The sequence below is a fragment of the Muntiacus reevesi genome, chromosome 22 (assembly GCF_963930625.1).
Source record: "Muntiacus reevesi chromosome 22, mMunRee1.1, whole genome shotgun sequence".
NCBI classification, from domain to species: domain Eukaryota; kingdom Metazoa; phylum Chordata; class Mammalia; order Artiodactyla; family Cervidae; genus Muntiacus; species Muntiacus reevesi.
In genome coordinates this window covers 26,584,961-26,607,951 of record NC_089270.1, presented here as the reverse complement: position 1 = coordinate 26,607,951, position 22,991 = coordinate 26,584,961, and the positions used below count along the sequence as shown (strand labels likewise).

Below are 22,991 nucleotides of genomic sequence, written 5' to 3'. Positions count from 1 at the left end.
TAGCAAAAAAAAATGCAAATGTTATATTAAACTTAAAACTTTCTATTCATTAGATGTACCAAAGATAAATATTTTAATTTCATCTTATTGAAGATGATATTATTATTGTTGTTGCTAGTAGTATTTTGGTGTTTTACTAGTTCTCTCTAGCCTAATCATTGGGGCACATTTTTAAGAACTGTAGTTCCTAGAACTTGGTAACCATTCCATTTACTCAGAAAAATATTAAATGGCAAAAATGACACAAAGGTAAATGTTATACACTTAAAAATAATTATTTTTACAGAACTTGAAATACTAAAACTAAGTAGCAAAAACTAAAGTGGAATATTATGCACATTTATTTTTATGCACATTTACTTTTATGCACATTTAATTGTTCTCTCCCGCCACTAAATAACAAAATATCTCGATTTACAGTGCAACCGAATCTGTCCTAAAAAGTAGTGTAAATAACTGGAGCTTTGTTTCCTGGTCTGGATACATCAAAACTCCCCTTTCTTGGAATCCTGCATGGATTGCTAGTAGCTTAGGAGCTAGAACAATTCTGTTCACACCAAGGGAGCTTTACCTGAATTCAGTTCTTTTTTGTTGTTTTAAGTACATTTACAAACATGATTATGCCCACAGGTAACAGGAAACCAGTGTTTCAAAAGAAAAACTTGATCACACCACCAGATAACACAGGTATTCTGAACAAGTGCATGAACGCCCCAAGGCTTCATGCTGCTGCCAGAAGGACATATTTTTTTGATTGCTAAGAACTGCCAGATGACGCTTCATGAAATATAAATGCAAGAAAGCCTCTGAGAGAGCTCAATTAAAACCTTCCACCCATCCGTCTAGGAGGATAAGAGCAAGATACTATTACCAAGTGCAGGAGATGGATTTCGGGGTTCCAATATCAGTCTCTCTCTTGATCAATGGTAGGTCATTTCTTTTTATTGTATTAGTGTTGTGTCATTGTAAAATGCGAACAGGACTTGCTTTCTCTGTATGAGTGAGAAGTTGGTTTTTAGCAGTTGTTCTTTATAACAAAGATCCAAGCAAGGAATCCGTGGATTCATTTACTTTCTTATGTAATGTTTCGACACATTCCTCTCTTAATATATTTTGATACCTTTTTTCTGAGATCTCTATATTGTTTGTCTTATACAACTGAGGAGCAGATGAGACACTTTAACTATGATATGCTAGTATCCTTATGATTGAGTTTATAAATGTACTCATTTTCTTTTAACAATTAGTGGGTTTCTATTTTCTCTAGTTGTAATGTAGTGAATGGAATTGATATGCATGAGAAACTCAGAAAACTGTCCTTAGTAGGTTATGGATCTCAAACGTAGATGAATTAAAAATAGAACAGATGTGGGAATAGACAGAATAACTTTTGATCTGTTGCTTGTACGTAGAAGGAGGCTCGCCTGCTAAAGATGCCTTTCCCCTCCTTCACACAGCAATGACAGCGCTGACTGGAGCCAGGACTGTCAGCCCCCCAATCACAACCCAGCAGAGTAACTGGACAGTAAACAAAACAGAAGGTATTTTTCTTCCCACTTTTGTATTTCAAGTGACTTTTTCTTTTAATGTTTGAGCAAAATTTGGATTGTGATAAAAGCAACGTTGGAAATTTTTAAACATATATCTTATTATTAGACAATCTTGTATTGGGACATTGTGAAATGGAAGTGACAGGTAAAAATGTCGCAAAGAATCGTCTTTTTAAAAGGAGGAAGCAGAGCAGAGGAGAGAAAGTTATCTTCAGTTATAGTCCTGGATGTGAAACCTGCCACACTTTCTGCCTGATTCCTGCTGAGTTCCCAGTAACCCAGGCATGTCTAAAAGCCATTTGTCCCCATTCTGGCATTCTCGATGAGTAACAATATTTTGCTCTGTGATTATGAGCTTTTGCAGCCAAAAAAATTCTGGCAAGTAGATGAAGCCTTAATCCACTTTCTCTAATCTTCGGAAACGTCTTTTTCTTGTGTGTCTTTGGGTTTTTTTTTTGTTGTTTTAGTGTACGCTGTATTTCCCAACCACTTATACTCAATTTTTGTTGTTGATGGTGATGACATATTTTATTATTGTTATTAAAATAGTTTCTGGCCATTGTTGAGCATCAGCATGTTTCCAAACTCTTTGAACTCTTAAGGTGAATTTAGAAGGGTTGTTATCTGCCAAGACCTGTGTATCAGATGGCTGTGATTCTCAGGCAAATCAAGTATCACCCTCTGATGGGAAGATGGACTTTGTGATTTAAAACAAAAGAAACACCATATCTTGCTCTCAGAGCCCGGCAAATAAAAGAAGATGAAGTCAGATACTTTGTTTGTGAATATGAAAGATAGTCATATTTAAGTATTCTTCATTTCACCAATAATTTTAAATTTTAAAAAACTTCCTTAAAATATTTTACCCATTTGAATTTTTGAGCATATATTAATTTGAAAAACAAAATGTGTGGCTTTTAGAATAACTTTTAACCAAATTCTTCATGCCTCTGAGCCTTTAAACAAAGAGAAAGCATCCTTGTTGGAAGATAAGACTGTTGAAATTAAAGAAGTACAGTTTCCTCTCTGTCGTAACAGTCTGCCCATCACCACTGTTTTTCTTCCCTAATGGTGAACTGCAAGTCAATAGTCTCCAAGTTACAGGCAATAATAATGGAAAGAAAAGGGATTGACTATATCACTTCAGTAGTTTTCCTTTGCGTTCTTGATGGGGGAATTCTAGTTTCCTGCTTATTGTTTAATCTAAAAAGTCTGAATCCAGTACCTCAAGAAAATTTTTGTGAAGTTATAATCAATATTCTTATCCTTAGGGGAAAGATGAGTCTCTAGTCTACTCTTTAAAAATATCTTCTTTCAGTTCTCACATTTTCCAGTAAGTCCTGATTCAGGCTTGGTTAATTGAACTTAGTTAATCTTGACGTAGGAAAAACTTAGTACAGTTTATAATGGGAAGTTCTCACTGCCTTAAAGTTAATGATCAAGGTGAGAAATTAGATTTACTATGCTACATTTAACAAAATGAATATGAATTTTAAGACAATGTTGTGCGCTCTCAATCAAAATGAAGTTATACGTTGAGGACATATGATGTTTATTCACAACAATGACAAAAATAAAATGCCACTAATTCTGCTTGAGAAGAATTTAAGAATCAAATATTAAACTATACTAAAATTATGCAATTTTACTCAAATGTCATTCCCACTGCATAAACTTCAAGAACAGCATAGGTATATGTCTTTAATACATCAAGGAATGAAAGATAACCATTCTGAAATATATGTATTTTGCCACAGTACAGTTTCCCAAAGGGAAGTTTCCCATAAAAAGGCTTCTGGACACTTGACCGCAAAAATTTTACCAATTGTGGTCATCTGAATAGTCTAACAGCTAGAAATCAAAACCCAGGTTTTCTAATTCCAACTCCACGACTTTTCCTACAATCTCATAATGCCTCTTAATTGAGTAAAAATTTTAATTAACATCCAAAGGCATTGTCTTAGCTATGTTAGGCCTGAGTCATAAATTACTTCTGGCTTCATATACAGGTCATAACAATACCTCTTCTGAAATCAGTTATGGAAAACAATTTCCTTTCCATTAGCTACTTAAGGTCCACAGAAGAGCAAGAGCAGATTCTCATCTCACTCCTTCAGGGAGTGAAGAGAAATCAAATTCATTATCTCACAAGCATATATCCACATCTCCCTAAGTGCTTACTTCTCAGGTATATGAAAGCTTCTATATTTATTAGCATCCAGGATACATTTGGGAAGCCTTGTTTAAGATACCAAACTGACTAGAATCACTGCTGCCACCTTTTGGCAGACTTGTATCTATATCTTACAATGAAATTTCTAAAGAACAGCGTGATAATCAGTCCACCTCCACCACCTAACTTATTAATATGTCTAGATGATATTAACCTAACCTTTGCATATATAACCTACCAAAGGAATGAATCGATAGTTCAAATGGCAGAGCACTCAAAGAATATTCTTAAAATGAAAGGCCTTTTTGTATATGTGTTACGAATCTACTATGAAAGCGTGACCTACTTCATCTGTTAATATAGTATCTCCTTTTTCTAGCTGACTACACAGAAGTACCCATAGCCTTGAAGTTCTCACATCCTTGCCTGGAAGACCACCATAGTTACTGCATCAATGGTGTCTGTGCATTCCACCATGAGTTGGAGAAAGCCATCTGCAGGTAATTGCAAAGAACTTCCCAAGTCCTAGAGATGGGAGGAGAATGTATGCCTCCTTTCACATGGTGTTTCATATGGTACACTTCTATACACCTCTATCTTACCCAGTAAAAAAGGTACATGATCCGAACATGATTCACCAATTCTCTTTGTATTTGAATATCGAAGGGGTCTTTTTCTAACCTACCTAATTCTCACTACTTAAAAGTATGGTTCCTAGATTAGCAGCAACTGTGTAACCTGGGAGCTTGTTAGAAATGCAAAAGCTCATGCCACACCTCAAAACTACTGACTCCAAAACAACTTTTGAAAAGTGAAAATGTTAGTTGCTCAGTCATGTCCAACTCTTTGCAACCCCATAGAGTATAGCCCACCTGGCTCCTCTGTCCATGAGATTCTCTGGGCAAGAATATTGGAGTGGGTTGCCATTTCCTTCTCCAGGGAATCTTCCTGGCCCAGGGATTGAACCTGGGTCTCCTACATTGCAGGCAGATTCTTTACCATCTGAGGCACCAGGGAATCCCAAACCAGCTTTCAACAACATGCAAAGACGTTTCTAAGTTTTTATGAGTTGATTATAGGATAAAATGAAACTATGGCAAAAATACTTCAGGAATATAAAGTTCTAGATCAACTGAGATACTGTTTATGACCATTGATTTACTCAGCATCCTCTTATGAAAGAGTAGGTTAACAATTTTCTAGGTCAATTCATGGAGGTGTCCTACCTTTCTCTTCTACCAATGAGGGAAGCTGCATTAATACAGGATTTTAATCATATAATTAGTGCAAAATGCATGGCTTCTTCTTTAATAGATCAACTTTCATTTGGTATTTGCCTCTTTAATTTAAATCATTTTTATTTAATTGTTTTCATTCTTTGAAATCGGTCATATGTGTTTCTATCATCATGAATTTTAACATTATACCTTTTTTTCTTTTTTTAAAAGGTGTTTTACTGGTTATACTGGAGAAAGGTGTGAGCATTTGACCTTAACTTCATATGCTGTGGATTCTTATGAAAAATACATCGCAATTGGGATTGGCGTTGGATTACTATTAAGTGGTTTTCTTGTTATTTTTTACTGCTACATAAGAAAGAGGTAAGAAAAAAAAAATTATGAAGTCACTAGATACTCATTCATTTAACAAACATTTACTGAGCCCCTACAATGTACCAAGCATTGACATATATAATTGTCTAGTGAAAATATGACTGTAAATCTGGCAAGTTCCTGCATATTTGTTTTGATGCCTCATCTCATAAACCCAGACAAGAGGTAAAGATTTACCTGCAGTTGCAATAGGATAGCTCCAATTTACAATTTCCCTTCATCCTCATCTCTGTCTGCCTACATCAAGTAATAAATGAGTAGACAGTCGGTCCACAAGGGTAAAGATTAAATGTGTCCTGTGCACAACTATATGACGTGCTGAGTACCATGTTTGGCATACCATATGTGCTCAGTAAATATCTGTCAAATGGACACATCGAAATATAAGTATTAAATTAATGAAAGTGTGTAACAAACTTGGGCCATTTTCTTCTCAGACATCAACTGAGAGTATATTCAGGAGATACTGCCTACTGCTAAAAGCTAAAGAAGACAAATTTGATCCACTAAGTATAAATTTCTCATGTATTAATTATTAATTATCATTTCTGGCCTTTCCACACTGGTAATTTTACCTAAAAGCCACATATAAGGAAAAGCCAAAAAATACATGACATACATTAAAGAAAAGTAAAAATACATTTCTTTTTCTGTACTCTGTTAACTAAGTTGTCATATTTAAAATGACCAAAAATTATTATACAACATAAAAAAATGTTTTCTTAATAATCGCACCTTAGAGAGAGTGAAACTTGTTATATCAACTATATATGTGGATCGATTGATACAAAATCTGTTAAATCAGCTGCATAAGAGGTCAAGAAAGAAAAAACAAAGAAAAGGAAGTAAGACCTTTTACTGTAAATGAGACAGTTGCCCAAGGTCAAGTTCCCTAGAAGAACTATGAAACAGATTCTTGAGTGAGTGATTGGTCAAGGGACTGCTCAAAGCTTAAACTCGTAATGAAGTAGGAAAGTTAGAGCAGAGGGGAAGGGAGGCAAAGATGCAGCTTTAGCTGAAATCTGTCCTCAGCCTGATTCCACTGGGAGACCTAGAACATGAATGGCATCTCTGACCCAACCCAAGGAGGTGAGGGAGCTCGGTTTTAGCACCCACTGTCATCAGGTGTGGATGTCAGAATGCTCCTGGTGGGGTAAGGGACAGGGCCTTGGACTCTCCCAGAAATCTTCAGGCAAAATCCTCTCTTGGCTGAGGACAGTCCTCTAAAGAAGGACGGTGCTGTGAACCTTATTATGGGCTTCCCTGGAAGTTCAGCTGGTAAAGAATCCATCTGCAATGCAGAAGACCCTGGTTCAATTCCTGGGTCAGGAAGATCCCCTGGAGAAGGGAAAGGCTACCCACTGCATAATTCTTGGGCTTCCCTGGTGGCTCAGAAAGTAAAGAATCCGCCTGCAATTCAGGAGACCTGGGTTCTATCCCTGGGTTGGGAAGATCTCCTGGAGGAGGGCATGGCAACCCACTCCAGTATTCTTGCCTGGAGAATCCCCATGGACAGAGGACCCTGGCGGGCTACAGTCCATGGGGTCACAGAGATCGGACACAAGTGAGCGATGAAGCACAGCACATAGCACATGAGCCTCATTGATACCCACAGCTGCTGGGGGATGGGGGTGGTAAAGGGGGTACAGGTGGGACACCAAGAGCAACTGTTAGACCAGAGCATCTATATAATTCTCAATAAGCTACACAAACAGCAGTCAAATTCATATGGAAACCAATGCTCTGTTTTAGGTATCTAAAATTGAAATCACCTTACAATATCTGTTCCGGAGGAAGACCACTGTGAAGCCTTCGTAAGAAATTTTCATGAGGCATTGGTGTAAATCAGTGGGCCCCAAACGGAAATCTTCAGGTGAAACAACAAAACCTCCCAAGCTGACTAGAAAGTTGGGATCGTGGTGAAATGAGAGAATAAACGTCAACGTTGGTCCTTGGACTCTGTCATCGTTAAAGTGCCATGCGAGCCAAGGGAACAAGCTACAGTGAGAGAAAGAGTTCACAGTCCTACTCTGGGTTTGCTGCTTCTGTGTGGTTTTTGCTCTCCCTGTGGGATGTTGAGTTTTACATTTCTGACTCTGTCAGATGTGAATTCTCAGGACAATAATGATCAAACGTGCAGTCAGCCTAAGCAAGGCCACGCTTGGGTTCTTCACTATGCTTGCTACCAGGATTCTGGACCACAGCTCTATGGACCAAATCCGAAACATGCTGCTTTCATGGTGTCTAGAAGAATGTGATGTCAACTACTCGGATGAGATTAGTGTTATGGCACCTCCGGTGACCCAAACATGTGACTGAAGTCTAAGCTAGAGAAAAGAAAATGGAATGTCCAAGGCAAACATAAATCATCCCAAGCTTGTGACAACACTGTGAAATATGGAATAAGCTAAAGAGTTTCTGATGACTGAAAACTTACCTGGATATTGAGTCTTGAATAGGTAAAACATTTTTGTTCCTGCATGGATTATAAAATTTTGTGCTCGACTCACTAGTCCTCAAATGCTTATGTTCATCACTTTCTCCTATTGTTAGTGGAATTACCTGGTGACTATTTGGACTGAAATTCTAAAATTCTACTAATGAATACAATTCTACAATTGACTCTGAAATAGAAACTGAAGAACCAGACATTTTCACCAACCAAGAGCATGTGGAAACTTTCTTTACCATTTCTGGATACCTGATAGAAGATTTATACGTGGAGAAAATGGAACATTGGTAGAAATAACAATTTGAGAATTACTGTCCTACCTGTTTAATCATTATTCTTCCACCTAATTCAAATAATTCTAGGCCCCTTAATTTCTTTGGGCTTTCATGTCATTTTCCACAAGGCCTTTCTAGCACTATAATTTGATACTGAGAGAAAGGAGAAAATTTTCCACATGTGTGTTGCAAGTGTGATTATTCTCAACTCCATCTCTGCCCCCAGTTTCACCCCTCACCCTGAAACACACCACTGGACATCATCTTCGGTGTATAGTTTAGTGTTCGGTTGTTAAAATAATAATTTAAGAATTTGTTCTTAAAGGAAGTGAAGCATGAAATTAAAGAATACTATCTACTATGTTTCTTTTAGATTCGACCTAAGGCTATGGACATTTTTTTTTTCCATTGTGGAATAGATAAGCAAAATATTTTGATCATGGCATGGGTTATAAAGGGGGTCAAAGGTGAATTTTCTTACAATGGAAGCCTAGTAGTAATGGCTTCTCTTACATCAAGTTGTGACTTTTCATTCAATTCTAAATAAAACTACCATCTGCTTTCCTTTGAGTGGAAGGCATTTCACTTGCTCAGTTTGTTTTTCCTTCAGAAGGAATTTAATGCAGATGGATTGCACGTCAGCACTTTCTGCATGATCTCACAAAGTATGCAGAGGTTACATCATCCCAAGGAGGAGGGAGGTAAAGGTTCCTCCCAATGACTACTCTTCTTGAGCATTTCAAAGAGGTGTTAAAAAGCTGGGGAGAGTCCAGGAAGCAACAATAAAGCTTAATTAAGGACTGCCTCCTGATGAAAAGAAAGAGGAAGTTAAGACTACAGTCTCTGGAGAGGTGATAAACTAAAAAGTTACAAATATTTGCTGTCTATAAGTATTTCTAAAATGTATACATAACTGGACCGATATTGAACAAGAAATTAAAATTCCCAAGATGCCAAACTAAAAAGTAGATCAAAGCAGAAAACCAACAGAGGTTCACTTTTTTTCACCTCTGGAAGAGTATGCATTAACATTATAAAATCTACCCAGTGAGAAAATATGGAAATTTAGAGAGTGGCTCCTGAGAAGCCATCTGTTTATGATCTGTCATGCAAAGGAAACTTGCGCTCATATAACTCCTAGAGTTCATTTTCCAGGAAGGAATCCCTGGTATTCTTAGGGCAATATTTATATTTGTAAGCAGGTCTTCAGCAGGAACATGTATAAGATGTTCTGCAAATCTTTCATATTCTGTTTTTGCCTATATGAAATAAGTCCTTCCCTGAAAAGAAGCCTACCAGTGAAGATCTGGTATCAGCACTACATTTTCAGCTATTAGATGTGGTGGGTCATTTAAGAAAGAAATGAGAACATATTTCTGGCTTCTTTGACTAAATCAAACCAGCCAACGGGGTTCATCAACTTCTTTCATTTCCCATTTTGTCTCCTTCCTGTGTCTGCCCTTCAGTTCTTGAGAACACATTCTTAAGTCATCAGTATTCATGAGTGCTTCATTAATTAGCCCTTTGGAGAATGATGGCAGTAGGAGCAAACACTGTAATTTCAGTCATGCTTGAGCGAGTAAATTTACAGAAAAGGAATTATAACCACTTTCCCCGAGTTATTTTATTTTTTTGTATAATTATATTGGAAGTAGATGAAATTATAATAGTTTGTCTTTTAATGTTTCCTGGCACAATACAACCCTTTAATTTTGAAACATCCCATTTTGCTGACGTTAAGAAAATGTCCGTTTATTATATGCAATTGAAAAAAGAATGTCTTAAGGAAATAACAATGCAAACATGAGCAATTTAAGCTTTTGATGTTGAACAGAAGGACACTTCTCCACCAAAGACCATGAGTAAGCCGTCTAATTTCTCCGCCTTGCAAACTGTAACATACTCTGTGATATGATGTAAATATTGATATCCTACAACCCACACTCATGGGAAGGGTTACCAGAATCTCTCTATTGCAAAACACCACTCTTTCTGGCTTACATCATTAGTCTGACATCAGGATACTAGCATTTGCCAAGATGAACTGGAAGTGTTGAAATTTAATTTGTGAGCCTGAGACTGCTAATCTGGGTGAGTCCACATTTCTGTCCAAACTTTTGGCACAGCCCTATTCAGTAGCACATTCAGAAGCATATCTTCCAGATTCAGCCCAATTTCTGTTAAATGTTCAATGAATGCACAACTCAGAATACAAGGCCTAAGTAGCTAATTTCTTGAGAATTCAAAATATAGACTCCTTGAGAATAACCGTGTGAAAAAATGTGATCCATCACTACATTTTACTCCTCCGCCAAAATGAAACATGAGGCTGTTATAGACTGTGGGCAATACCCACAGCTTCCAGAGAAGTCTCTCATAAAGATTAAGAATGTGATTAGACAGTAACAAGAAGAACTGAATTGTTTAATCAGCTCTTATGCCTATGCTTCCTGGGCTTTCTTTGTAATTTTTATGTCTCAGATAATATTGGAGCATAAGTAACTTAGATTAAAATTCTGCTAATACCACAGTCTAGCAGGTATCAAACTAGCAGTTTTCTTTAACAGAACGTTAGTTAGGCTTCACATCTTTCTAGAAAAACAGTGGCATATCTAGATTTTTAAACTATACAAAACTATTGATTCAATATTGAGTCTCTTCTCAAATGAAACTGAAGTAATAGTGTAATGTAGCTACCATTTATGAGCATTTAAAATGTTTGAAAAACATTATTAGCTTTATTTTAATTAGCCCACACCTATATGCAATTAAGGCTTACAGAAGGCAAATCATTTTTTTCAAGGTCACATAGCCTTTCAGCGGCAGAGCCTAGATAGATCTAGATAGAACTAGATAGATCTAATGCCAAAGTCCCTTATTTAAACCTATATGAAAATAGTTCCCAACATTTTATGAAAAACATTAGTGTTGGAGGTTGATTTTCTTTCTTTTTTTCTTATGAGCTTGAATATATACCTAAGACATTTGCAAGCAAATGAAAAAAGTTATTTTCTTTAAAATATATAAAATAATGACCTTGTCATGAATCGACCACAAAAATTTCCTGGTGTCATCTGCAGATTATTAAAATATGAATACCATCCTTAGGGTGGGGCCAGAACAAGCTTCAAGTGCCTACTGAATGTACAGTCTGGGAAGAGACTTTAGACTATAAATGAACCCTGGTTTATGCACAGGATGTAGGGAATGAGTTGGTCGCTTGGGAACACTTGATCCCAGCCTGTGGACAAAGGTTCTTTGGCACTAACATTGTCCTAACAGGGACATCGTGGTTCAGTTTGGTGGTGAGATGAGGAGCGAGTGGTTTTCACATCTCTAGGAAAATCTCAACAACCTCCCTCCCACCATAACACCCCCAATCCTACCCTAGTGCCATATATTCTTCAGAGAAAAGCAGTCAATGGTAGTGGTCCAGCTTGGGGCAAAAATTGGAAGCAACATTAAAAATGAATGGATAGTTAAAGAACCTATGATCTAGTCTGGTTGTGTGGCTCTCTAACTTTGCTGGGGCCATTTGGACTGCCTATTTTTGTCTTTTAAGTGAAGAAGTTATTATTTAGAGATGACCTTCACATTCTCTTCTTGATTGAAAGTTATATGTTGAAAATGTGCAGCCTATAAGGCAGATCCAGTCCACAGGTATGTTTCCTTTGTCTTTCAAGGTGTCTGTTTTAAGTCCAGCCCAAATCAAGATTTTTACTATAGAAATCTAGCTTCTAGAAAGAAAGGAGATACAGGATATATATATAACAGGAGTCAAAGGAGGTCTCGCTTGACCCTATATTCTTAACGTAGCTTTGATCAGGAGTGTGCCCTGGACACCCAGCCAGTTTCTGTCACTACGCTTCTCATTCAGTGTTCCTATGGATCTTAAAGTGTGCCACGATGGTTTGACTGGGTTAATTTTAAGATCCTGCCTCATCTAAGTTCCTCTGAATCTAGTCATCTGGGTAACCTGTAGAGGGCCTTGTTGTACTGCAAAACACTCAAGCCATGAAAGAACCTGGAAGCTGTCGGGGCGGCATCCAGTGACTCAGATTCCCTGCCCTGCTCACACCCTCAGTCACTCTCTGCTACAATCTTTGTCAGATTTGTTTTCTCATTGTTCAACCCTGTTTATGTTAACTTCCTGATCAAAAACTAAGCTGACTCCCCACTGTGCACCATGTTTAACGAAGGCTCCCAGCAGTGTGAGGCCCTCCAAAGGGAGGCTCTGGTGGTCTCTTTCTAACCTATCCTCCCAGGGGCTCCAGCTCAGACCATCAGCGGCAGCCACCAGTTGCCCTTTGCTCTCTGAAGAGATCTCACAATTTCTATCTGTATGTTAGGTTGTCAGCTATTCCCTCCACATGTATTATCCTTCTTCATTTCTGTTGGTTAAGATTTCATGCAATTTTTTTTCCTTCAAATCCTGCCATCTCTTTGAAGAGTTACATTATTTACAAATATCATCTTTCCCATCCTTTGAGTTCCCTGATTATTATTTTGTTTAACCTCTCAAACAGTGCTTACATTCTGCCTTGTATTATAATGATTTTTGTTTTTGACTAAGTTCCAGTTGTGATCAGAAATCTCAGAGAGCTGGGTTCTGAGTCCCAACTGTTTACTAGCTCTGTGATAGGGAGTAACTTATTTAACCCCTCTAAATCTCAATTGCATCCATTATAAAATGGGGGTAATAATAATTACACCTAACCCAGAAGGTCATTTTAGGATTAAGTTAACTTGGATAGCTAACTATGTAAAATATTTAGAACACAGTACTCACTCAATAAATTTTACTTATAATTATTAAACATTTGAAACTCCTATATATGCCTTCCTAAAAAAGTTATCACATTGCAGAATTAAGCAATAAAAACCACAGGTTATATGGGAAAACTAAAGCTAGGGGTATAATACTCGAAAACTGTGTGACATTAAAAAAAAGAAACACTAAAGAAAATCATCAAACCACAAGGGAAGAGACAAAGAGAAGAAGAAAAGAACAGGGAAAAACTATACAACATCCAAAAGCAATTAACAAAATGCTCTTATTAGCTATTATTAGGTAACAAAATGCTCTTATTAGAGCATACCTATTAATGATCACTTTAAATGTAAATGTACTAAATTCTCCAGTCAAAAAACTTAAAGTAGCTGAATACATAAAAAGACAAGATCTATCTATATGCTCCCTGTAAGAGACTCACTCCAGATCTATAAACACACACAGACTGTTAGTTAAGGTATGGAAAAAGATATTCCATGCAAATTAAAACAAAGCTGAGAGTAACAATCTTATATGTGATAAAATAAAGTTTAAAAAACTGCAACAAAAGACAAAGAAGGGCATTACATAATCATAAAAGGATCAATTTAAGAAGAAGATATAAAATTTGTAAGTAAGTATGCATCCAACATATAAGCATCTAAATATATAAAGCCAATATTAACAGATATAAAGGGAAAATCAAAAGTAGTGCAATGATAGTAAGAACTTTAACACCCCACTTAAATCAATGGATAGATCAACCAATATATATAAAACATTGCATCCTCAAACTGCAGAAGACACTTTTTCAAGCGTACATGGAACATTCTCCAGGATAGGTGACATATTAGTCCACAACACAAATCTAAATAAATTTAAGATTAATATTATGTCAAGATTTTTTCTAATCAAAACAGTATGAAACTAGAAATCAGTTACAAAAAGAAACTAGAAAAACACAGACACATGGAGATTAAACTACATGCTACTAAAAAGTCAATCAGTCAATAAAAAAACCAAGTAAGAAATTTAAAAAATACCCTGAGACAAATGAAAATGGAAACACAACTTTCCAGAATCTATAGGATGCAGCAAAATCAATTATGAGGCAATATCGAAGCAATACAGGTTAACTCAGGAAACAAGAAAAATCTCAAGCAAGCAATGTAACTTTACATCCAAAGGAACAAGACAAAGAAGAAAAAGCAAAGCCTAAAGTTAGCAAAAGGAATGGAATAATAAAGTGAAAAATAACAGAAATAGAGGCCAAAAAACCAATAGAAAAGATCAATGTAATTAAGGGCTGTTTTTTGAAAAGTAAACAAAATTGATAAACTTCTGGCCAGATTGATCAAGAAAAAAAAAGATCCCAAACAAATAAAATGAAAAATGAAAGAGAAGTTACAATATATACCAAAGAAATACAGTCACAAGAGACTACTACAAACAATTATACAACTACAAACTGGACACCCTAGAAGAAATAATTAGATTCCTAGAGACATATAATTTTCAAAGACTAACTCAAGAAGAAAGAGAAAATATGAGCAGACCAATTACTAGTAATGAAATCAAATAAGTAATCAAAATCTCTCAACAAACAAAAGTCTAGGACCATGTAGATTCACATGAACTTTCCAATATGTATTTAAAGAAGAGTTAATGCTTATCCTTCTACAACTATTCCAAAACACTAGAGGAAGCGTTTCCAAATTCATCTATGAGACCAGCATTATCCCAATAAGAAAACCAGACAAAGACACTATAAAAAGAAAAAGAAAGAAAATTACAGGCCAATAGCCCTGATGAACATAGATACAAAAATTCTCAACAGAATATTAGCAAACCAAATTTAGCAATATATAAAAAGGATCATATACCATGATCAAGTGGAATTTATTCCAGGGATGCAAGGATGATGCAATACCTACGTATTAATTATTGTAAAATATCACATTAACAAAAGTGAAAGTTAAAGCACATTTTATTTAAATGATCATTTTCAGATGCAGAAAAAGCATCTGATGAAAGTCAACATCTATATGTGATAAAAACTCTCAACAAAGTGGTTATGGAGGGTACAAACCTAATCATAATAAAAACTGCATATGACAAGCCCCCAGCTAACTCATACTCAGTGGTAAAATGCTGAAAGCTTTTCCTCTGAGATCAGGAACAAGTGAAGCATGCCCACTCTCACCACTTTTATTCACATGATACTAGAAGCCCTAACCATAGCAATCAGAGAAGAAAAAGAAATAAAGGCATCTAAAATGGAAGCAAAGAAGTAACACCATGACTGTTTGCAGATGGTGTGATATTATATAGAATAACCTAAAAACTCTACTAATAAACACTTTTGACTAATAAATGAATTCATTAAAATTGCAAAATTCACAACTTTACAAAATTTACAAAAAGATACAGAATTAATCTGAAGACATTTGTTTAATTTCTATACATTAACAACAAACTATGGGAAAGAGAAGTTAGGAAAAGAATCCAATTTACAATTACTTCAAAAAGAACAAAATACCGAGATAAAAGACTTGCACTCTGAAAACTATAAGGAAAAGATTGAGTAAGATACAAACAAATAGAAAGATGTCCTTTGCTCATTGACTGAAAAATTATTGTTAAAATGTCCATACTACCCAAAGCAATTCACAAATTCAATGCATTCCTTATGAGAATATTCATGGAATTTTTCACAGAACTAGAACAAATAATCCTAAAATTTGTACAAACTACAAAAGACCCCAAATAGTCAAATTGTTCTTGAGAAAGAAGAACAAGACTGGACGTATCACATTCTCTGGTTTCAGACTATACTGTAAAGCTATAGTAATCAAAATAGATATCGCTGGCACAAAAACAGACATATAGATCAATGGAAGAGAATAGAACACCCAGAAATAAACTCACATTTATATGGTCAGTTAATCTATGATAAAGGAGGCAAGGATACACTATAGGGGAAAGACAGTCTCTTCAGTAAACAGTGTTGGGAAAGCTAGACCATTATCTGGAAAAGAACAAAACTATTTTTCTTACACCATAAGCAAAATAAAATAAAAATGAATTAAAGGCTTAAATGCAAGGCCCCCAAACCATAAACTTCCTAGGAGAAAACGGAGGCAGCATACTCTTTGACATCAATCTTGGCAGTATTTACTTATTCATGTATTTATTTATTGGGATCTGTCTCTTCAGGCAAGGCAACAAAAGAAAAAATAAACAAATGGGACTACATCAAACTAAAAGACTTTTGCACAGAGAAGGATCAATAAAGTGAAAAGGCAATCTGTTGAATGGAAGAAGATATTTGCAAATGATATGCCTGCTAAGGGGTTGATATCTAATATATATAAAGAATGCACATATCTCAATAGGAAAAAAATCCGATTAAAAATGAGCAAAAGACCTAAACAGGCATTTTTCCAAAGAAGACACACAGATGACCACACAGGCAGATGAAAAAATGTTCAACATCATTAATCTTCAGGGAAAAGCAAATCAAAGCCACAATGAGATATCACCTAACACCCATCAGAATAGCTGTTATCAAAAAGAAAATAACAAGTGTTAGCGAAGAAACAGAGAAAATGGTACCCTTGTACACAGTTAATGGGAAGGTAAACTGTTGCAGCCACTACTGAAAACAGCATAGAGATTCCTCAAAATGTTAAAGTGGAACTACCATATGATCCAGCAATTCCATTTCTGGGTATTTACCCAAAGAAAATGAAAACTCTAACTGGAAATCAAACATCAACTCCAGTGTTCACTGCAGTATTATGTAAATACAAGAACCAAGATATGAAAGTAACCTAAATACTCACGGATAAAGGAGATGTGGTATGTATACAGTGGAATGTTGTTGTTGCTCAGTCCCTAAGTCATGTCCAACTGTTTTACTACCCCACGGACTGTAGCCCACAGGCTCCTCTGTCCATGGGATGTCCCAGACAAGAATACTGGAGTGGGTTGCCATTTCCTTCTCCAGGGGATCTTCCTGACCCAGAGATCGAACCTGTGTCTCTGTTCGGCAGGTAGGTTCTTTACACTGAGCCACCAAGGAAGCCCCACAATGGAATATTAGTCAGCCATAAAAAATAATTAAATTTTGCCAGTTTTGACAACATGAATAGACCTAGAGGATATTATGCTAAAGTGAAACAGAGAAAGGCAAATACTATATGATTTCACTTATATGTAGAATCTTTAAAACAAACCAGCAAACAGAACAGAACAGAAACAGACTCATAGGTACAAAGAACAAATGAGTGATTCCCAAAAGGGAGGGGTGGGCAGTGGACATATGGGAGAAGGGGAATAAAAAGTACAGACCTCCAGTTACAAAATAAATAAGCCATGGGGATGTATGTACAGCAAAGGGAATCTAGTTAATGATATTGCAATTATATTTTATGGTGACAAATGGTAGCTAGACTTGTCACAGGGATCATTTCATAATGTATAAAAATAACAAATCACTGTGTTATACATCTGAAGTCAATATAATATTGTAAGTCAATATACTTCAGTAAAAAGGGTAATAAAATCAGTATAGTCTTATACATTCTAAATGATTAAAGATATATAAATAAATAATGAAAAAATACATAAATAGTTGAGTGTATAGTGTACTTTACCCCAAGAAACACCTGAAGTTTGCTTGTGGAAGTGACAGAGGAAGGATTATGGAAACTGGGTAGAAAGTTGTAACAGCAAACATTTCTAACACAAACCTGAACCAAGGTAGCCATCATACATTTGTGATTTGGGCAAGTATGCATTTGGTGTGGTCTACTCATCTCAGCTCAACAGCTTTATGCATTCATCTAGTGCTTCTCTCAGGTGAAATTATGTGTAAACAAACACAAAATTCCTATTATGTTCCTTTATGTCAGAAGCAATGCTCACTTTCAAAACAAGCATTCAAATAAAAATATATCCTGAAATGATCATAGCTCTTATATCTCAACCTAAAACTTAATTATAATTTTGAGACACTTGTAATATTCTGATTATATTTGTATCAGGACCTTAAGGACTGGGGGTTATGATAACCTTCATTTCTCCGTATAAGTTTTAATAGGAATGCCAACACATACTTCCAAGGACCCATGATAACTGTGCTTTTGAATTCTCTCAGACAGACTCATTATCATTATGTTTGTTCTTTTTTAATCACACTATAAATAGAAAACTTTATGACTCCATTTTCCTCCCAAAGTTCATAATCACTCTAAGACGGTTTTCTTCCAAATGTTATTGACTTAAAGTATTAATGTGAAAAATCCTAATTCTTCCTCCTTTCATAGTGACTTATTCCCCTCCAGTATTTTTTTCTTTTCTTTCTAAGCGTCAAGTTTGACTCTCTTCAGTAACATATACTAGGCAATAAATTTTGCCAAACTGCAGAACTTCTTCAAGCAGCAAGAATTCACTTAAGAATTATCAAAACATTTAGTAGAAAAAAGTGAACATTAAGCAAAAGGGAGTAAAAGGAAGAGCCAGACTTGGTATATACTAGGGTCCCCAGCTTGAGCCTAACACGTTACCGTCAGGGTTCAGGCCTGTCGAGGTGGACTGGCAAAAATGTGTGTCTAGAGACAGCTGTCTTGAGCAGACTGAAGTCCATTTGCTTGAGGGACTTAGGAGCCTTCACTGAGCACACCTTCAGGTACTCCTCATACCTGATCAAAATTAATTTATGTTCCAGTGGTTTTTGTTTGCATGCCTAGGGAAATATATAGCATGTGCTAAGATGCAGTAACAATTAATTTGCTTCCCCTGCCAGCAAGCAAGAAGAAATATACAAAAAAGATATTCATGACCCAGGTAACCACGACTCTGTAAGTGTCGTGGCTCTCTTACCGAGAGCCAGACATCCTGGAATGTGAAGTCAAGTGGCCCTTAGGGAGCATCACTATGAACAAAGCTAGTGGAGGTGATGGAATTCCAGTTGAGCTATTTCAAATCCTAAAAGATGATGTTGTGAAAGTGCTGCACTCAATATACAAATGCAAATTTGGAAAACTCAGCAGTGGCCACAGGACTGGAAAAGGTCAGTTTCTATTCCAGTTCTGAAGAAGGGCAATGACAAAGAATGTTCAAACTACCACACAATTGCACTCATCACACACTAGTAAAGTAATGCTCAAAATTCTCCAAGCAAGGCTTCAACAGTACATGAACTGAGAACTTCCAGATATTCAAGCTGGATTTGGAAAGGGCAGAGGAACCAGAGATGAAATTGCCAACATCCATTGGATTATAGAAAAAAACAAGAGAGTTCCAGGAAAACATTCACTTCTGTTTTATTGATTACGCCAAAGCCTTTGGCTGTGTAGATCACAATAAACTGTGGAAAATTCTTTAAGAGATGAGAATACCAGAGCACCTGACCTGCCTCCTGAGAAACCTGTATGCAGCTCAAGAAGCAACAGTTAGAACTGGACATGGAACAACAGAATGGTTCCATATTGGGAAAGGAGTATGTCAAGGTTGCATATTGTCACCCTGCTTATTTAACTTATATGCAGAGTACATCATACGAAATGCTGGGCTGGTTGAAGCACAAGCTGGAATCAAGATTGCCGGGAGAAATGTCCATAACCTCAGATATGCAGATGACACCACCCTTATGGCAGAAAGTGAAGAAGAACTAAAGAGCCTCTTGATGAAAGTGAAAGAGGAGAGTGAAAAAGTTGGCTTAAATCTCAATATTCAAAAAACTAAGATCATGGCATCTGGTCCCATCATTCCATGGAAAATAGATGGAGAAACAATGGAAACAGTGACAGACTTTATTTTCCTGGGCTCCTAAATCACTGCAGATGGTGACTGCAGTCATGAAATTAAAAGACACTCGCTCCTTGAAAGAAAAGATATGACCAACCTAGATAGCATATTAAAAAGCAGAGACATTACTTTGCCAACAAAGGTCCATCTAGTCAAAGCTATGGTTTTTCCAATAGTCATTATGGATGTGTTAGTTGGACTATAGAGAAAGCTGAGAGTCAAGAATTGATGCTTTTGAACTGTGGTGTTGGAGAAGACTCTTGAGAGTGCAAGGAGATCCAACCAGTCCATCCTGAAGGAAATCAGTCCTGAATCTTCATTGGAAGGACTGATGCTGAAGCTGAAACTCCAATACTTTGGCAACCTGATGGAAAAAACTGACTCATTTGAAAAGACTCTGATGCTGGGAAAGAGTGAAGGCGGGAGGAGAAGAGGACGACAGAGAATGACATGGTTGGATGTTTGAGCAACTCTGGGAGATAGTAAAGGATAGGGAAACCTGGTGTGCTACAGTCCATGGGGTCACAAAGAGTCAGACATGAATGAGCAACTGAACTGATCTGGCCAGCATCCATGTCTCTTTTGAAAATAGAACCCCAATTTTGCTTTGGAATATCATCCTCGTTCACCTTCATTGTACATGGTTAGATGTACACACCTCACCTCTATCCCCCGGGGCAACCAAAGCATTCCATCACTCTATGGTAGATACTGAGATGCAGTTGTTCAGTCGCTAAGTCACGTACAGCTCTTTGTGACACCATGGACTGCAGCACGCCAGACTACTTTGTCCTATCGCCTGGAGTTTCTTAAATTCGTGTCCACTGAATCAGTGATGCTATCTAACTGTCTCTGCCACCCCTTTATCCTTTTGCCTTCAATCTTCCCCAGCATCAATGCCTTCTACAATGAGCTGACTCTTTGCATCAGATGACCAAAGTAGTGCAGCTTCAGCATCAGTCCTTCCAATGAACACCCAGGACTGATTTCCTTTAGGATTGACTGGTTTGGTCTCCTTGCAGTCCAAGGGACTCTCAAGAGTCTTCTCCAACACCACAGTTCAAAAGCATCAATTCTTGGGCACTCAACCTTCTTTATGGTCCAACTCTTACATCTGTAAATGACTACTGGAAAAACCATAGCTTTGACTACATGGACCTCTGTTGGCAAGTGATGCCTTTTTTCAATATACTAAGTTTGTCATACCTTTCCTTCCAAAGAGCAAGTGTCTTTTAATTTCATGGCTGCAATCACGGTCCACAGTGATTTTGGAGTCCAAGACAATAAAGGTGCTTCAACCTTTTCCCCTTCTATTTGTCATGAATTGATGCAAATGGCTTCCCGGGTGGCATAGGGTAGAGAATCTGCCTGCCAATGCCAGAAAGGAAGATGTGGTTCGATCCCTGGGCCAGGAAGATCCCTTGCAGCAGGAAATGGATATGCACTCCAGTATTCTTGGCTGGAAAATTCCATGCACAGAGGAGCCTAGAGGGCTACAGTCCATGGGGTTGCAAAGAGTCAGATATGACTGAGTAAGCATGAAGACATGTACAATGGGACCAGATGCCATGATCTTAATTATTTAATGTTGAGTTTCAATTTTTTTTTTTTTTGCATCCAGCATATATTTTGAAAACTTTTACACTGATACCAAAGACAGGCAAAGACACTACAAGAAAATTACAAATATCCTTTATGAATATTGACATAGAAATCTGGAACAAAATACAAGCAAACCAAAGCAGTACATTAAAAGGTTTATACACTATGACCAAGTGGGATTTACTCCTGGAATTTGAGAATGGGTCAAGAGACAAAAATTAATCAGTGTGATACGTCACCTTAATAGAATGAAGGAAGATGACCCCAAGCCTGCTTTTTCACTCTCTTCTTTGACCTTCATCAAGAGGTTTAGTTCCTCTTCACTTTCTGCCATTAGAGTGATGATATGCATATTTGAGCTTGTTGATATTTCTGGCAGCAGTCTTGATTCCAGTTTGTGATTCGTCCAGCCTGGCATTTCTCATGATGAGCACTGCATATTGGGCTTCCCAGGTGGTGCTAGTGATAAAGAACCCACCTGCCAGTGAAGGAAATATAAGAGACACAGGTTCGATCCTTGGGTCAGGAGGATCCCCTGGAGGAGGGTATGGCAAACTACTCCAGTATTCTAGTCTGGAGAACCCATGGACAGAGGGCTACACTCCATAGGTTGCAAAGAGTCAGACACAACTGAAGCGACTTAGCAGGTTAGCATGCACAGTGCATTTGAGTTAAATAAGCAGGGTGAAAATATACAGCTTTGATGCACTCCTTTCCCAATTTTGAACAAGTTCATTGTTCCATGTCCAGTTCTAACTGTTGCTTCTTGACCTCCATACAGGTTTCTCAGGAAGAAAGTAAGGTGGTCTGGTATTCCCATCATTTTAAGAATTTTCCAAAGATTTTTGTGATCCATAGAGTCAAAGGCTTTAGCATAGTCAATGAAGCAGAAGTAGATGTTTTTCAGGAACTCCTTTAATTTCTCCATGATCTAATGAATTATGGCAATTTATCTCTCTTTCTCTCTGCCTCTTTGAAACCCAGCTCATACATCTGGAATATCTTTGCTCAAGTACTGCTGATGCCTAGCTTGAAGATTTCTGAACATAATCTTGCTAGCATGTGAACTGAGTTCATGTTATCAGTTCAGTTCAGTTCCATCGCTCAGTCGTGTCCAACTCTTTGTGATCCCAAGGACTGGAGCATGCCAGGCCTCCCTGTCTATCACAAACTCCTGGAGTTTACCCAAACTCATGTCACTGAGTCAGTGATGCCATCTAACCGTCTCATCCTCTGTCTCCCCTTCTCCTCCTGCCTTCAATCTTTCCCAGCATCAGGGTCTTTTCAAATGAGTCAGCTCTTCGCATCAGGTGGCCGAAGTCTTGGAGTTTAAGCTTCAGCATCAGTCCTTCCAATGAAGATTCAGGACTGATTTCCTTTAGGATGGACTGGTTGGATCACCTTGTAGTCCAAGGGACTCTCAAGAGTCTTCTCCAACATCACAGTTCAAAAGCATCAATTCTTCAGTGCTCAGCTTTCTTGATAGTCCAACTCTCACATCCATACATGACTACTGGAAAAACCATAGCTTTGACTAGATGGACCTTTGTTGGCAAAATAATGTCTCTGCTTTTTAATATGCTGTCTAGATTGGTCATAACTTTTCTTCCAAGGAGCAAGCGTCTTTTAATTTCATGGCTGCAGTTGCCATCTGCAGTGATTTTGAAGCCCAAGGAAATAAAGTCTGTCACTGTTTCCATTGTTTCCCCATCTATTTCCCATGAGGTGATGGGACCAGATAC

At 37.2% G+C, this 22,991-nt stretch overlaps 1 protein-coding gene across 5 annotated transcripts; it reads left to right on the top strand.

Annotated features, from left to right (window-relative positions):
- Window positions 1–883: 883 nt before the first annotated feature.
- On the top strand, window positions 884–7,211 carry EPGN (epithelial mitogen). 5 transcript variants are annotated; one of them, XM_065914592.1, is made up of 5 exons: window positions 884–926; window positions 1,458–1,541; window positions 4,103–4,223; window positions 5,172–5,324; window positions 7,089–7,211. In XM_065914592.1, the coding sequence occupies exons 1-5, from the start codon at window positions 884–886 to the stop codon at window positions 7,141–7,143; spliced, it is 456 nt and encodes a 151-aa protein (XP_065770664.1). In that variant the 3' UTR covers window positions 7,144–7,211. The 5 variants fall into 5 exon arrangements, with proteins under 5 accessions (XP_065770664.1, XP_065770668.1, XP_065770665.1 ...); XM_065914596.1 differs by having other exon boundaries at window positions 1,458–1,514; window positions 5,172–5,198; window positions 7,089–7,143; XM_065914593.1 differs by having other exon boundaries at window positions 5,172–5,198; window positions 7,089–7,143.
- The last annotated feature ends 15,780 nt before the right edge of the window (window positions 7,212–22,991 follow it).

Coding starts and splice junctions, on each gene's coding strand:
- EPGN (XM_065914592.1), top strand. CDS start 884: ATGGATTTCGGGGTTCCAATATCAGTCTCTCTCTTGATCAATG. Junction 4,224..5,171: donor TTGGAGAAAGCCATCTGCAG/GTAATTGCAAAG, acceptor TTTTTTTAAAAG/GTGTTTTACTGGTTATACTG. Junction 5,325..7,088: donor TACTGCTACATAAGAAAGAG/GTAAGAAAAAAA, acceptor GCTCTGTTTTAG/GTATCTAAAATTGAAATCAC.